The sequence below is a fragment of the Psammomys obesus genome, unplaced genomic scaffold (assembly GCF_907164565.1).
Source record: "Psammomys obesus unplaced genomic scaffold, mPsaObe1.curated_primary_1811, whole genome shotgun sequence".
NCBI lineage: Eukaryota > Metazoa > Chordata > Mammalia > Rodentia > Muridae > Psammomys > Psammomys obesus.
The window spans coordinates 307,104-325,379 of record NW_026590118.1 but is presented as its reverse complement, the minus strand read 5'-3'; the positions used below and the strand labels follow the sequence as shown (position 1 = coordinate 325,379).

The 18,276-nt window shown below is 39.0% G+C and overlaps 1 protein-coding gene across 2 annotated transcripts in view; it reads right to left on the bottom strand.

Moving 5' to 3' along the window:
• Positions 1-18,276, bottom strand: part of F8 (coagulation factor VIII) — a 139,456-nt gene that overhangs the window by 17,183 nt on the left and 103,997 nt on the right. For both annotated transcript variants that reach the window (XM_055606568.1, XM_055606567.1), the window contains 3 exons: positions 5,590-5,734; positions 5,015-5,163; positions 4,052-4,228 (listed from right to left, as the gene is read on the bottom strand). In XM_055606568.1, the coding sequence (XP_055462543.1) occupies positions 4,052-4,228; positions 5,015-5,163; positions 5,590-5,734 (471 nt within the window). The remainder of the gene's footprint in view (positions 1-4,051; positions 4,229-5,014; positions 5,164-5,589; positions 5,735-18,276) is intronic.

Below are 18,276 nucleotides of genomic sequence, written 5' to 3'. Positions count from 1 at the left end.
CCCATTTGGGTTAATGTTCCCCCCACCCTAGGAAATTTACCTCCTCTGGATGCAGCCCCACTTTATGACTACTTATGTTTACTCACTCTTTTAAAACACCTTCTTTGGGAACATGCTGATCATAGCCTACCTCAGCCTTCTAGGGACCCTATCACCCAAATCATTTTACCAGGAAACAGATTTACAAAAAAAGCCTGTTTTTCACAGGCCCTCAATCCACACAGGATGGGTCTGTAACCTGGTCATCCTCACACACCAGTGACTGCTAAGGTTCAAGGAGTTGCAATTTGTATCTACTTGTAACAGTTCAAATGGCTCTGGATCACTTTTCTGATAAATTTTCCTATCAGATCCCCTGAAACTTAAATTTTCTCACTTGTCTTCTATCTCTAAGGACACCTGATATGGAGTCTTCTTCCTCCGGACTCCTGCTGAAGGTCTGAGGGCCTTTTTTTCCTTGCTTCCTAGGCAGCATGACAAACATGGAAAATTCAGATATATGTACTAATAAACTCCTTGGTTCCTTCTTCTGTCTGACTTCAGGCTGCTGCTTGGAGATTCCTCTGACTTTTGATCCCCAGGCAGCTGTTTCTGTAATTTTGGTAATGAGAAATCGAGCCTCAATTCCCATAATAATGTCAAACACCTTTCTCTCCTCAAAGACCAAACAAATCCAACGGACATGGATGACTCCTCTTGGGATGGGTGTCAAAACTAGAGGTGTAGGTACCATAATTCTGAGCCAGGATAGGGCATAACAATTCTGCTGTGGGCTGGTGCAGTATATGGTCACCTTTACCATCTGGGATCCCTAGGATTAAAAAAAATGGGCCTAGGGGCTTGTGAGACAAATCTACATCTATATGGCAGGGTTTAGACCCTCTCAAAGAGGAGTGGCAATTTTTAGATCCCTTGAGGAAGCACTGGCCACCCCTATAGACAATATACTTGAGGTTATTAGACAATTTGAATCCACCCTGCAGGCAAAGCTGTGTGAAATCTCCCTTTAGACTATTAAAAAGCAGTCCCCGAGTCTTCTCTAGACTTATGAAAGTAACAGTGGATTCCTAAATGTAACCTTTTGCTTCCTTTGTGCTCCCCTGCAACAATCCCTTATGGTGGCTATCCCTCTTGTACATATAACCCTAAACTCCATGGTCTGTAACCCCTGAACATTTGTTTTTCCTCATCACTACCAGTACCTCTTTACTTTTGATAGATAGCAGATTCTTGCTGTAAAAGGCACTTTTATTCATCTGCTTCTGTTGTTGTCTCAGAGGCTTACTGCATCTGTCTGTTAACCTAGACCTAGTCCTGGAATCTTCTAGCCTTCGTACAATCTAATCTAGGCCTAGAATGTTTTCAATCTCTGAGACTTTCTGCTTAATAAGCTCACCCTTTCTTGTTCTTTCTGAGCTACTAGCTAGTTGGTTTAACTCAGCTGTTCTGGTTCAAATTCCTCTGTCAGCTGACTTATTCAAACTGGCTTCTCTCTCAGCCTCTGAATTGCTCTGCTTGGCCTCAAACTAACTCCAGAAATCTACTCTAATTTTCTGGCTCCTTTTCATTCTCTGGCTCATTCTGTCTTCACCTATGTCTGGCTTAGTCTCTCTTCAACCTGTCTCTGTAGATCTGTCCTGGTAAACTGCCTCCTTTCTCTCTGCATTGCCCATAAGTAGCTTCTCTCCCCACCACTTCTCGTCAGAGTTAGGTGTATCCTGTTCTGTCAAATCTTTCTCTGATTTGTCAGTGTTTCTGCCACTTAGTTAGACATCACTTTCAAACATGGGTGCTTCCTTCTACAAATGAACTTTACCTTCATTGTTTTGGAATAAAGGTAAGTACTACCACACCTGGGCCTAAGCTTTTCTTTACATGAAACTTCTTCTTTATACCAGGCTGGCCTTGAATTCAGAGATCTGCTTGCCTTTGTCTCCTGGATTAGAGGCGTGATCTGGAAAGCAAGATCATACAGACCTAGAAGATCTTTGGATGTGATCTTTCGCCAGAACAGACGCATTATAAATTAAAATTCCTCTACATCTTGCCTCTCCAACAGTCATTCCAAGTCCTATGTCTCAATTTTGAGAACCATACTAGCCCTGGAGATAGGGTCTTACTCTGTAACCTGGAACTCACCATGTGGACCAGGCTGGCCTTGAACTCACATAAATTCACCTGTCTCTGCCTCCCAAGTACTTGGAATAAAGTTGTGTACCACCATGCCTGGCAAATCTGACATCTAATTATACTATTTTTCCTGCTTATTTTGATGTTCATTGTCTTCATCTACTTGCTTTTATTTATTTGTTGAGTTTATCTTTCTCTAGTTTTAATGCTATTTTGGGAATCTTACAACCTTGATGGTTTATAACCTATCCTATTATTGACTGGTTATTCCAGAAAATACAATATGCATTAAATTGTCAAGGCTCAATATTATACTTTACCGCCAAGACAAAACTATAATTTAAAAATTCTTTATTCTACTTATATTCATTATATTTATACTGTTGTTGTTATATCTTCTAAATAAACCATTGGCACATCATTATAAGTTGTTTATTTCAGGTGGTTGTTATAGTAGTAAAAAGCTGACATACCCCACCATGGATAATTTTTGGTTTAAAGAAAAATTACAAAAGCTGGACATGGTGGCTCACTACTTTAGTCCCAGCCCTTAGGAGGCAGAGGCAGGCAGATTTCTGTGAGTTCGAGGCCAGCCTGGTCTACAAAGCATGTCCAAAACAGCCAAGGCTACACAGAGTAAATCCTGTCTCAAACAAAACAAAACAAAACAAAAATTACAAAATACCACAGATGATGTAAACCATTGCTACTGCGATTACTCATGGCATACTAAGACCTTGTATAATACTTATAATTGGTCTGCTTTGTTGAATTATCTAAAAATTCCAGATCAAGACTGAAGAACATATGGATTGGAAATCTAGTCTTGCTAGTAAGCATAAAGCATCATTAAGCATTTGTTGAAAAAAAAAAGCATAACTGTCTTTAGCTTTGATTCTTTTTAAAAAAATAATTTATTTAATTTATATAATTTAAAATAATAATTTATTTAGTGCTCTGCCTGCATGTATGCCTACAGGCCGAAAGAGAAAGAGAGCACCAGATCTCATTATAGATAGTTATGAGCCACCATGTGGTTGCTGGGAATTGAACTCAGGACCTCTAGGAAGAACAGACAGTACTCTTAACCTCTAAGCCATCTCTCCAGCACCTTTAGCTTTGATTCTTGCGATCATCCTGTATGGCTTCCACTTCCGTGAGAAACAACTCTTGGCTGTATTTTTCCCCCCTTGGAAATTTACTTCCTTGCTTGGGGTCACTGTGTTCTGTTAATGTACGTATGTAGGCATAAGGTGTTTGTATAAGTCAAATGCTGATTTCTGTACCCCCCATATCTGGTTGCAATCCTTGTGCTAAGGATCTCTTGTCTTAATGTTGTATAAACACTGTTCCACAATTGTCCCCTGATAGTCCAATAAAGTAGCTTACAGCTGAGCAGGGAATCGACTTCCTGCCAGCCAGGGGAGGAAGAGTTAGAAGAGGAAGTAGAGGGTTCAGCACAGGAAATGAGCCATGGGCAGAGGTCCAAGAAACATCAGGAGAAGGAGCTGGATCAGGAAGCTACTAAGTGCAAGTATCTCTGGGATGTATGCTAGGAGGAAACCAGATTAGCTTAGAGGGTAAAGAATAGTGTAATAACTGTTTAGTTCTTGTGCTGTGAAACTCATTTAGATAATATAATAGAGTCTCATTTATGTGGTAGCTGGGTTAAGACACAAACTGAGAAACAAACACAGTTTTATAAAAATAGCATTAATATAGGTATTTAGTAAATTTTATCTTGAGAGGGTGGTCACAAATCAATCTGGTTTTACTTCTAAATGTGAAGAACTAAGACAGGTGTTGTATCCTTTATTCATTTTTGAAGGCAGGGTCTTACTCTGTAATCTAAGCTGGCCTTGAGCTGAGTGAAAGGATTACAGGCTTGAGTGACCATACACACTTTCTTATGAGAACATACCTTTACTTTGCCATTCTGTAAAATTCGAGTCCAGTGATGGCTGTCTTGACTGCTGGAAATAAGGAACTCTTTCACAAACATGCTGGTAAAGAGAGATTTCACTCCCTGGGTTATTATTCCAGTAACTTTCATTGTCTTTTTTAAGTCCACTTGCAACCATTCTTTTGGATCATTCACCTGAGGAAGAGATATTTGAATAAATTTTCCTTTGTCACTATTTTCTCTCAGAAATCCACAACTATCTTTTAAGCTACACAGTAGTCATCACTATACATAAAGGTTTGTCTGCCTCCTTTATTGTACTAAGAATCCCAAGGGCGAAATTTTTCATCATTCTATTTTCAGTGTCCTCTGGTCACCCACTTAATAGGTTTCTAGTAAGTTCTGAATGAATCTAGAGAACATATCTACTAGAATATAAAGTCTGGCAATGTAGTAGCCAAACTTTCATTCAAAATAATAATACTCTTCTGAACTTTATTTACTTATTTATCCGTGTCCATGTGTATGTGTGTGTGTGTGCACACATGCACATTCATGGCCATGGAACCTCTGTGGGGGTCTGAGGACAATGTGGAGGAGTTGGCTCGCTCCTTCCCCTAATGTGGATACCAAGGATTGAACTTATGTCATCAGTTTGGTGGCAAGCACCTTTACCTGATGAACCATCTCACTAGCTCTGGATTGGACTTAGCTACCATGATGATTTCACAGATATTAGCCTAGTACTGAATACAGAGATTCCTCTAGGTACTTTATTAAAGATCATTTCTTCTTCCAGTGAATGCTGTGTAACATCACATGGCATATCAACTGAATGTCTCTGGGGGCATTGTTGACCTCTCTAAACACTCTTCTTAAGAACAGTGAACAGATATCCCTGGTTTTTTTTAAAGGCTTTTCCTATTTCCCAGGTTCTATTCTCTATTTTCATGAGTTACGAGATAAATATGTTGCTCCTACCCGAGGTCGCCAGGCATTAGTCCTTCCCTGGAGGTTAAGTCGAGCTTGTGAAGGAAGCCAAGTGGAAAACATATTGGTGAAATAGGATGAGGCAGTAATTTGTGTATCTGATATTACTTTGCTCTCCATTCCCAATGGTATGCTGCAACCTCAAAGAAATGAAAGCATAATGTCACATGGGTAGGCTGCAGCCTAGGTTTTATTTTCACTGCCTTCAATCCTCTAGAGATAGTGTCATCATGATCATTATCAGGCATCAAGTTTTACACAAGTTCTGTTACTGCTAAAATGCCCAGATTTTCTGGTCAGTCCTACTTAGTTTTGCTTGATGTTTATTTTCCTTGTTGATAGAAGTATAGGAGATAACTGTTTCTAGAGTATCCTACGATTAGTATAACTGTAGGAAGAAACTCCTGTTTTTGTTGTTTTGTTTGTTTCAAGACTGTGATGATAGTACCACTTAGAGTTCTATATTCTGTGATAGAAATATCTCCTCACAGTTTCAAGATAAGTAAAACAGCTAGTTATTCTACATTTATTTAGGAAAGGAAATAATGGGATGACTTGGCACTTACTGTTTAAATCACAGCCGATTAACTCCATGCGAAGAGTACTGCGGATGCTAGAATGAGTGGGGTGCAAACGAATATACCGAGCAATAATTGGAGGATTAAAACTATTGTGCTTAATCCCAGATGAATCCACATTGCCAAAGAAGACCTATTAGAAGGGATCATTAAAAACATGTTGAATGTAAATACAAAGCATAAAAAAAAGTTGTTCTGTTTACATTTTCCTTCTAATTTGCCTCTGGAATTTTTCAACAGTGTCAATAAATTCAAATGAAAACGTGCTTACTAGATAAGTGTTAGTATGGTATACATAAAGACTTTTTTTAAATCACCAAGAAAAAGATGAGATCATGGTAGTATGGTGTTAGCTAGGTGAAATGAAGTCGTTTTTCTACCTTGGGTTTCTCATTAAAGTTGAGGCACCTATTAGTACCTTGTAACTTCAGTATAGTATCACCTGAGAGCAAGCAGAAAGCCAATGTTTGACAAGCTACGTCAGTAAGCTGGTGAAAAAAGAGACACCTAGCTATCAATTCACAGGAACCATGATTTGGCAGGCAGGCATGGACATATTGGAATGCACATAGGAGGTTTAGAAACACGACGAAAGCACCAAACCAAGTATAGCTGTTTGATATTGGCCTGTTACCTGTAGTCCTGGCTATCCACTCAGAAGCAGACTACCTCTTGTGGCCTCAGATGCAACCCCACTCATGTCTACTCCTAACACTATCCCTATCTTCCCAAGAAACTTAGAAGGGCAACTTTCGTTGGTACCCTAGTAATGTGTAGCTATGGTTTGGATGAATATTTTTCTTAAGGTTTCATGTTTTGGAGGACTGATACTGAGTATAGTGATAGTAAGGTGTTATAGTAGAGAAGATAAGAAGGTGGCTTGCTTAGTCTTAAATTATTAGATTTGATAAAGCAACAGTCTCAGCCTGAGTTACTCCATTTTGATTGTAAGAACCAAGGAAGAGTGACTCAATATCTTATTTACACAAGTGACAACCACTAACTGACAGCACATTAGAAGGCACAAAATGATAATTTATTTACACCAGTAAATGATATCCCACGATGTATGAAGTAATACTAGAAACACCAGACACATGAACTTATCAACTCCATCAAAAAGGACCTCCTCACTTGGGACTGTAAAAGAAGGATCATCTGAAGACCAAAGTGTGATAAGCACACTAACCAGTCACAAGGTCACTTGTTATGAGTCTTATGCAGGGAATTTGCCACATCAAAAGACTGCCTCTGTTCCTGAGCTTAAGCTATAGGGCAGTTTCTAGTTTCTCCTGCCTGTGATACTTGGCCCACTTCAAACTGACAGCTGAAATGTCTGGTCACCTGGAACTGAATCTGACCTTTCTGCAACTAAAAATAGTTCTGTGCTGTGCTTCATAAGACTTATCAGACTACTCACTCACATAGACATATAACATAGGATAAACCTACTACAATCTGTACATCTAAAGAAGCTAATCAAGATAGAGGACCCTGACTAAAATGCTCAATCCCCATCCAGAAAGACAAAGAGGAAGGACATCAGAAGAATAAGAAAAGAGGAAACAAGCTAGAAACCCGCCACGGAAGGCCTCTGAAAGGCTTTGCCCTGCAGACTATCAAAGCAGACGCTGAGACTTATGGCCAACTGTTGGGCAGAATGAATGGAATTTTATGTAAGAAGTGGGAAATAGTAAGAGCTGGAGAGGACAGGAACTCCATAAGGAGAGCAACAGAACAAGAAAATTTGAACACAGGGAACTTCCCAGAGACTCATACTCCAACCAAGGACTATTCATGGAGATAACCTAGAACCCCTGCACAGATGTAGCCCATGGCAGTTCAGTGTCCAAGTGGATTACATAGTAATGGGAAGAGGGACTGCCTCTGACATGAACTGATTGGCCTGCTCTTTGATCACCTCCCCCTGAACGGGGAGCAGCCTTACCAGGCCACAGAAGATGACAATGCAGCCACTCCTGATGTGATCTGATAGGCTAAGATCAGAAAGAAGGAGAAGAGGACCTCCCCTATCAGTGGACCTCCCCTATAAAAGTTAAAAAAAAAAAAGATTTATCAGACTCTTCCTTGGAGCTTGCATCAGTTCTTTTCCTGTAACTTCAAGATGGTATCTCTGAACTTCACAGCCTGTTTAACCCTTTTTTGTCATTCTGTAACCTTTATATTTGTTATTGTGTGAAGTATTAATGCATGGTCTGAGAATTAATATTAGTAATTAAGATGGAAATAAAAGAATCCATTTTTGCCAATAGACAATTTTCAAGGTAAATTGGAACTATTTGCCAAACCATAGCCAATAAAACCAATATAACTTCTGAATTTATTTATTCAATAAATTCTGACCTTGTGGAAAAATAGAAAAATGTCTGTCTAAGCTTCTAACACAGCATCTTCATGATAGGTAGGCAAGGAATTAGGGAAATGGGAGAGAAGACAGATTTTTTTTTTGTTTGGTTTGGTTTGTTTTTTGAGACAGGGTTCCACTGTGTAGCCTTGGCTGTCCTGGACTCACTTTGTACACCAGGCTGGCATTGAACTCAAAGAGATCCACCTGTCTCTGCTTCCTGAGTGCTTGGATTAAAGACGACAGATTCTTTTTTTTATTTATTTTATTTTTTATTAATTATACTTTTTCACTTTGTATCCCCCCATAAGCCCCTCCCTCCTCCCCTCCCAATCCCACCCTCCCTCCCCCTTCTTCATGCATGCCCCTCCCCAAGTCCACTGATAGGGGAGGTCCTCCTCTCCTTCCTTCTGATCTTAGCCTATCAGATCACATCAGGAGTGGCTGCATTGTCATCTTCTGTGGCCTGGTAAGGCTGCTCCTCCCTCAGAGGGAGGTGATCAAAGAACAGGCCAATCAGTTCATGTCAGAGGCAGTCCCTCTTCCCATTACTATATGACCGACTTGGACACTAAACTGCCATGGGCTACATCTGTGCAGGGGTTCTAGGTTATCTCCATGAATAGTCCTTGGTTGGAGTATGAGTCTCTGGGAAGACCCCTGTGTTAAAATTTCTGGTTCTGTTGCTCTCCTTGTGGGGTTCCTGTCCTCTCCATAACCTACTATTTCCCACTTCTTACATAAGATTCCATGCACTCTGCCCAACAGTTGGCCATAAGTCTCAGCTTCTGCTTTGATAGTCTGCAGGGCAGAGGTTTTCAGAGGCCCTCTGTGGCAGGTTCCTAGGTTGTTTCCTGTTTTCTTCTTCTTCTGATGTCCATCCTCTTTGCCTTTTGGGATGGGGATTGAGCATTTTAGTCAGGGCCCTCTCTCTTGATTAGTTTCTTTAGATGGACAGATTTTAGTAGGTTTATCCTATATTATATGTCTATATGAGTGAGTATATACCATGTGTGTCTTTCTGCTTCTGGGACAGCTCACTCAGGATGATCCTTTCTAGGTCCTACCATTTACCTGCAAATTTCATGATTTCCTTATTTTTCATTGCTGAGTAATACTCCATTGTGTAGATGTATCACAATTTCTGCATCCATTCTTCAGTTGAGGGGCATCTGGGCTGTATCCAGCTTCTGGCTATTACAAATAAAGCTGCTACAAACATGGCTGAGCAAATGTCCTTTTTGTGTACTTGAGAATCTTTTGGATATATGCCTAGGAGTGGTATGGCTGGTCTAACTGGATGTCTACATGTAGAAAAATGAAAATAGATCCATACTTATCACCCTGCACAAAACTAAAATCCAAATGGATCAAAGACCTCAACATAAAGCCAGACACATTAAATCGGTTAGGAAAAAAAAAAGTGGGGAATACCCTTGAACTCATTGGCACAGGAGACAACTTCCTGAACAGAACACCAACAGCACAGGCTCTAAGAGCAACAATCAATAAATGGGACCTCATGAAACTGAAAAGCTTCTGTAAATCAAAGGACACTCATCAAAACAAAACGACAGCCTACAGACTGGGAAAGAATCTTCACCAACCCTTTATCTGACAGAGGGCTAATATCCAGTATATATAAAGAACTAAAGAAGCTGAAAAGCAGTAAACCAAGTAATCCAATTAAAAAATGGGGAACAGATCTAAACAGAGAACTCTCTGTAGAGGAATATCGAATGGCAGAGAAACACTTAAAGAAATGCTCAACCTCATTAGCCATTACGGAAATGAAAATCAAAATGACCCTGAGATTTCACCTTACACCCATCAGAATGGCCAAGATCAAAAACTCAAGTGACAACACATGCTGGAGAGGTTGTGGAGAAAGGGGAACCCTCCTCCACTGCTGGTGGGAATGTAAACTTGTACAACCACTCTGGAAATCAATCTGGCACTTTCTCAGACAACTAGGAATAGCGCTTCCTCAAGATCCAGCCATACCACTCCTAGGCATATACCCAAAAGACAGATTCTTAAAGAAGCAGCTTAAAACTTTCAAATGCCCGTGCTTCACTAAGCAATCCTCAAATTATTTCTCAATTTTTCATTATAAAATGAACTAGAAGAACAACTTGGAATCTTAGGTTAGCCACAAAACTAAAGGATGACAAATAATCCATGTCTTTCTGGTCCCAAACTAGCAATAGCTGAAAAGCAAACTTGTGACAATATGTTTGGTTAGACATCTCCTATCTCAAACATCCATGCTGAGTTTTGGACCACACAGAACATTCTTTAACTGACTGGAAAATTACACCAAAAACAATATAATGTAGTTAATTATTTATTTCTTAGGTGGCCTAAGGAGATAAAATGTAGTTTTCACACCCATCAATCAAGTTATCCTGAGCAGAATGCAAATTTTCATGCCTACCTCAATAAACAAAGACTTGCTACTACTGGTTCTTTGTTATTTTCTTACACGAATTGCCTTGTCTTTTTATGTGATACATAATAGCCTTTCCCTAAATCCTGACTTCATTAAAGGTTTCCTTAACATTTCTTCTGCTCTCTCGTTCTTTGTCTGGGAATGCACTCTAGGAACGATGTCCTTAACCTTAGACCACACCAAAAAAGATTGAGGTGATTTTTCAATTCTCCCTTAATGGTAGGCTTTTTAAGAGATAGAACCTAAACCTAGTATGGTGCCATATATCTTTAATCCATGCACTTGGGAGAGAGAGTTAAGCAGATCTCTGAGTTTGAAGCTAGCCTATTCTACTTCTACTTAGGAAATCCAGGAAAGCAAAAAAAAAAAAAAAAAAAATACACGGTTTGATGTCAGGAAGAGACAGAACCTAGTAAGAGGACATGGTATTTTCTTCAAAAAGAATTGAGGTCGTTCTTATGGAAGTCTTGTTCTCATTCAAGATTAAGTTGTCATAGAAGAGCAAACCTCATCCTGAATCATTCTCTGATTCCTTATATTGCCATATGATCTACAATTCCTATGATTGTGATGCTGTCTACCATCTGGATCTCAGCCGTGCTAAACAGAAGCTAATGCCACAACACTGAACCATTATAGAAATATGCGCTAGACAAATATCTTATGTTTATAAAGCTGTTGTGTTTTGAATGTGGATGTCCCTCTAAAAATTTTATGTTTGGAACACTTATTCCCAGACTGGTGGCACAGTTTTGGGAAACTGTAGGAACACTGGGAAGTAGAACCTTCACATAGGAAGTCACTGGAAGTTGGGCCTTGCGGTTTATAGTCTGTCCCCACTTTTTGTCTGTTCTCTGCTTCCTGATACAGGGTTACTAGTGTGACAGAGGGTGAATATCCAGACTACATAAATAAGTGAAAAACAAACAAAAACCCCTTCTATATTGAGAAAACAAACATCCAAATGTGCCCATCTTTAATTCTAGCACCCTCGAGGCAGAGGCAGGCAGATGCCTATGAATTAGAGTAGTGGTTCTCAACCTGCAGATTGTGACCCCTTTGGGTCACATATAAGATATTTACATTATGATTTATAATAGTAGCATAATTAAAGTTATGAAGTAGCAATAAAATAATTTCATGATTGAGGGTTACTACAATATGAGGAATTGTATTAAAGACTTGCAACATTATAAAGGTCGAGAACCACTAGGTTAGAGGCTAGCCTTGTCTACATAGTGAGTTCCAGGCCAGCCAGGGTTACATTGTGAGAACCTGTCCAAAAAAAAGATTAAAACCATCGAGAAGAAGGGAAGAAACTCAATTGAAAAATGCAATATGGGGGCTGGAGAGATGACACCCCCACACAGACACACATGCAGGCAAAACACCAAGATACATAAAATTTAAAAAGTAAAAAATGCAATATATAACTAAATAGTTCTCAAAAAATGAAACATAAATTTCTATAAATTTTTAAATGATCGACATCCTTAGCCATTAAAGAAATACAAACTATGTTTATCCTATATTATATGTCTAGTATCCACTTATGAGTGAGTATATACCCTGTGTGTCTTTCTGCTTGTGGGATACCTCACTCAGCATGATCTTTTCCAGTTCTTACCATTTACCTGCAAATTTCATGATTTCCTTGGTTTTTATCACTGAGTAATATTCCATTGTGTAGATGCACCACAATTTCTGTATCCATTCCTCAACTGAGGGGCATTTGGGCTGTTTCCAGCTTCTGGCTATTACAAATAAAGCGGCTACAAACATGGTTAAGCAGGTGTTCTTGTTGTATACTTGAGCGTCTTTTTTTTTTTTTTTTTTTTGAGCATCTTTTGGATATATGCCTAGCAGTGGTATAGCTGGATCTTGAGGAAGTGCTATTCCTAATTGTCTGAGAAAGCACCAAATTGATTTCCAAGTGGTTGTATAAGTTTACATTCCCACCAGCAGTGGAGGAGGGTTCCCCCTTCTCCACATCCTCTCCAGCATGTGTTGTCACTTGAGTTATTCATCTTGGCCATTCTGATGGGTGTAAGGTGAAATCTCAGGGTTGTTTTGATTTGCATTTCCCTGATGACTAAGGACACTGAACATTTCTTTAAGTGTTTCTCTGCCATTCGATAATCCTCTATTGAGAATTCTCTGTTTAACTCTGTACCCCATTTTTTAAATTGGATTACTTGATTTGTTGCTGTTTAACTTCTTGAGTTCTTTATATATACAGGATAAGGAAGCTAATCAGGAAGGAGGACTCTGGCTAAGATGTTCAATCCCCATTCAGAAAGTCAAAGAGGATGGACATCGGAGGAGGGAGAAACAGGGAACAGGACAGGAGCCTACCACACAGGGCCTCTGGAAGGCTCTACTGGGCAGATGTTGAGACTCATAGCCTAACTCTGGGCAGAGTACAGGGAATCTTATGAAAGAAGTGGGAGTTAGTAAGACCTGGAGAGGACAGGAGCTCCACAAGGACAGTGACAGATCCTATAAGTCTGGACACAGGGGTCTTTTCTGAAACTGATACTCCAGCCAAGGACCACTCATGGAGATGGCCTGGAACCCCTGTATAGAGGTAGCCTATGGCAGTTCAGTATCCAAGTGGCCTCCATAGTAATGGGGATAGGGACTGTCTCTGACATGAACTGATTGGCCTGTTCTTTGACCACCTCTCCCCCGAGGGGGGAGAAGCCTTACCAGACCACAGAACAAGACAATGCAGCAAGTCCTGATGAGACCTGATAGACTAGAATCAGAGGGAAGGGGAGGAGGACCTCCTGTTTCAGTGGACTGGGAGAGGGACACGAATGGGAAAGAGGGAAGGTGGGATTGGGAGAGGAGGAGAGAGGGAGGTACAGGGGGGATACAAAGTGAATAAACTGCAATTAATAAAAATTAAAAAAGAAAAAAAATGAAAAAAAGAAGCTAAACAACAAGGAAAAAAAGAAATGCAAATTAAAACTATTCTGAGAGTTCATCTTATCCCAGTCAGAATGGCTAAGACTTAAACAAACAAACAAACAAACAAACAAACAAACAAACAAACACAAAGAAGACAAGGGCTTGAGAGATGGCTCAGAGGTTAAGAACACTGGCTGTTTTTCCAAAGGTCCTGAATTCAATTCCCAGCAACCACGTGGTGGCTCACAACCATCTATAGTGAGATGTGGTGTTCTCTTCCAATGTACATGCATGTAGAATGTTGTATAAACAATAACTAAATAAATAGTTGTAAAAAAGACCACAAATACTCATGTGAACATAGAGAAAGGAGAACACTTTTTCACTGCTGGTGGGAGTGCAAACTGCTATAGACAGTGTGAAAATTAAGGTGGAGGTTCCTAAAAATGCTAGAAATAAATCTGCCACATGGTCCAGCTAGCTATACCACTCCTGGACATATACCCAAAGGCTTCATTTTATACTACAGAGATACCTGCTCCTCATTCATGTTCATTGCTGCTATTCACAATAGCTGGGAAGTGAAAATGGTCTAGATGTCTACCAGCTGATGAATGGATAAAAATGTGGTGCATTTAGGCAATGGAACATTATTCAGCCACTAAGAAAAACAAGATTAGCCAGGTGTGCTGATGCATGCCTTTAATCCAGGCACTTGTGAGGCAGAGGCAGGCTGATATCTATGAATTCAAAGCCAACCTGGCTTGACCCGGGGATATGTAGAGAGACCCTCTCTTTAAAAAAAAAGAAGAGGGGGCTGGAGAGATGGCTGAGAGGTTAAGAACACTGGCTCTTCGTCCAAAGGTTTTGAGTTCAATTCCCAGAAACCACATGGTGGATCACAACCATCTACAGTGAGATCTGGTGCCCTCTTCTGGCATGTAAGCAGAACACTGTATAAATAATAAATACAATAAATACATAAATTCTAAAAAAAAAAAAAAAGAAGAAGAAGAATGAAAAAAAAAGAAAAGAAAAACAAACATGAAAATTTCAGATAAATGGATGAAAATGGAAACATCATTCTGAGCTAGAAAATCTAGGCCAGGCATGGCAAATGTCATTTTTTTTTCTAATTTGTGGATTTTAGCTTTGAATCAGATATATGTTATTCTATTTAGAATATCCCTGGAAGTAAAAAAAAAATTAGTGAGGGGCCATGGAGAAGCTTTCAAGAGAGGGTAGGTAAAACCCACTGTATAAAGGGTTAAAGAGAAATAATGGAAAAGAAAGGCTTAAATTTAGTAGGAGTGAGGAAGCCAGGGTAGAAGAGGGAAATGGGGAGGTATAAATAAAATAAGATATTTTGAATAAGTCGCAATGAAAACCTGCCTACTACTGTAGAAGTTACACACACACACGTATGTATGTATGTATGTATGTATGTATGTATGTATGTATGTATGTATGTATATGGAAAGAGTTAAAATGGGTGTAAAGAAACAGCAATATCTCCACTAGGCAGCAGAGACTATCAAATAAAAAGCCTAGTACCAGGAGGGAATTAACTCTTTTGGAGTAGTTGTCCAGTGAGTTTACATAGGCCTCCAAAGATTACAGGCTGTTGTTGTCAATGCTATAGTTTACCCTACAGGACTTTGTGGTAAGACCATATTATATGTTAGACCCTTTAGTCATAGAGCATAGAAAAACCAAGTTGGCACTGACCTAAGAGAGTGTTCCCTATGGCTAGTTTCATAGGAGTGTAATGTTCTAGCCACACTACGAGGGCAGAAAGGTAATCAACAGTCTTACCCAGCTCTGATCCCTGTGAGCTAAAGTAATGACTGGTTCGGCATGATTTTTCCCCCCACTGGTTTAACAGTGGCATAAATCTTATGGAAGCAATCAACCACTTTCTGCTTGAATCTAAGACCTGTTCCACAAGATTGAACCCATACTTAGCAATATTTTGAGGCCAAGTACCTGTGGCTAGAGAGGTCATAGGCCCTAAAAGAGAACCCAATACTATTATTCTGCTAAATGAACAGTATTAAAACAACTCTTCATGACATTACCATATCCATATCAGTGCATTGGTCAATCTTCATCAAAGAAAGTTCTCTTTGAAGTATGTGTCGATTAATACAGAGATTCACAACTGGCCAAACTGCAGAGAATAAAAGACTGCAGAGTGCTCAGCCCTAATTGAAATACACACACACACACACACACACACACACACACACACACACACACCACACATACCCTTTCTTAAGCTCAGGGATTATTGTTGAAGAGGAGATAGAGTAAAAAATCCAGAAGTAGTGGATGATTACAAAGAAACAGTGTCTTTTGGACACCGCAGAACATATGGACTCTCACTGGTTGTGTCAGCATACACAAGACCTACACAAGTTCAAGCCAGACCAAATTTATCAAGGGGAAGAGAGTTGGGCATGAAGTCTCATTCCTAGCCAGTGAACTATTTGTAATTGATAGCTGTTGGGAAATGCAAAATCAGTTTTCTTTAAAACTGAAGCTTAATCCAAGAGACTCTAAAACATCCCTTTCAGCCTTTCTGTCTAGTCTACCTCTATTCCTTTGTGTCATCAATGACCCAAAGAAACACATCCTACCATGGACGCCATAGCCACCAAACTTGTCTAGCATCCAGAGTAGTCAGTAGGAACCAAACAATAGAACACTTACCCCCAAAAAGACAAGATCAGATACACAAAGAATCACTTCAAACATCATGACTACATATACATATTCTCTAGCCCAAAAACACAATCATGAACAGCCAAGACAATATGCCTCCTCCAGAAGTCATCAACCCTATTGAAATAGGACTGTAAAAAAGTAATTTAGCTGAAGCATAAGACAAGAAATTAAAAAAAGCAATTATAAATATTTTCACTTTTAAAAGGATATGAATAAATGCTTTAATGAAGACTGAAAACACAGTTTAATGAAGTAATGAAAAAAATTCAAGACATAAAGATAGAATTTAACAAAGAAAGAGAATCACCAAGGAAAACACCACCTGAAATAAAACTAGAAACAAAAAACTTAGGTTATTGAACAAAAAAACCTCAGAAGAAAGCCTAATAATGAACAGATTTCAATAAATGGAAGAAATAATATCAGGTCTTGGAGGGAAGGCAGAAGAAATGGCTAGCTCAGTCAAAGAAGGTGTAAAATCAACAAAACAAAACAAGGCACAAAACATCCAGGAAATTTAGGACACTATGAAAAGAATAAAGCTATGAACAATACATATTGAGGATGGAGAAGAAAACAAGGTTTTAGGCACAGAAAGTACTTTTAATAAAATCATAGAAGAAAACCTTCCCAATTTAAAGAAAGAGATGCCTATCAAGGTGCAGGAGGCATACAGAACACCAAATAGACAGGAACAGAAAAGACACTTTCCACAATACATAATAATCAAAACACTAAGCATAAGGAACAAAGAAAGAATATTAAACTTGGTTGTCATGGAATATTTTTTTTGTCCATCTGCAGTGATTGAAAGTTTTGCTGAGTGTTGTAGTTTGGGGTGACACCTCTGCTCTCTTAGTGTCTGCCCTTCTGACTTGCATTCTCTGTTGAGAAGTCAGGTGTGATTCTGATAGGTCTGTTTTTATGTGTTACTTGACCTTTTTCCCTTGCAGCTTTTGATATTCTCTCTTTGTTCTGTAGATTTAATGTTTTGATTATTATGTGGTGGGAGGAGTTTTTTTCTGGTCCAATCTATTTAGTGTTCTGTACGCTTCTTTTATGTTTATAGGCATCTGTTTCTTTAAGTTGGAGAAGTTTTCTTCTATGATTTTGTTGAAAATATTACCTGGGCCTTGGAGTTTAGAGTCTTATTCTTCTATTCCTATTATTCTTAAGTTTGGTCTTTTCATCTTTCTTTGATGTTCTGTGTCAGGAACTTTTTAGATTTAACGTTTCCTTTGAGTAATGTATCAATTTCTTCAATTGCATCTTCTACACTCACTCTTCCATCGCTTGTATTCTGTTATTGATGCTTGTGTCTGTAGCTCCTGTTCTCTTCCCTAGGTTTTCCATCTCTAGGATTGCTTCAGATTGTGTTTTCTTTATTGCTTCTATTTCCATTTTTAGGTTGTCCCAGGCAGGGTTGCCTGGCCTGGCCTCAGGGGATGAAGATATGTGCAGTCTTGATGTGCTGGTGAAGGTTAATATAAAAACTAATATAAAATTTTTAAAAAGAATAAAAAATGAGTATCCAGACAGTCCTGATGAGACCTGATAGGCTAGGATCAGACAGTAGGGGAGGAGGACCTCCCCTATCAGCGGACTAGGGGAGGGGCATGGTGGGGGGAGGAGAAAGGGAGGGTGGGGCTGGGAATGAGGGAGTGGGGCCACAGCTTGGATTCAAAGTGAATAAATTGTAAAAATAATAAAAATTAAAATAATAAAATGTAAAAGTATTTTATTTTATTTTAAGTGTGTATGCATGTGTGAGTGCAGGCATGTATGCTATGTTATGCATGTCAAAGTCAAAGAACAGTTTTCAGGGGTCTGTTCTGTCTATTTTTATCCCATGTAATAATAAAAAATAATAAAATAATAAAAACGAAAGGCTATTAAAAGCTACAAGGGAAAAAGACTAAATCACATATAAGGGAAGGTCCATTAAACTAATACCTGAATTTTCAGTGGAGACTCTAAAAAGAAGAAGGGCATGGATGGATATTCTATGAGCTCTAAGAGGCCATAGATGTCAGCATAGACTACTGATTACAATTGACAGTAAAAGAAAAATATTTCATGATAAAATAAATTTAAACAATTTTTGTTACTAATCTATCTCTGCCAAAGCCACTAGAAGGAAAATTTTAGTCTAATATTATTATTATAATTTCAGAGCAGTAAGTAAAAAGGAGAGAAAACCCCTACCACCACAACAAAA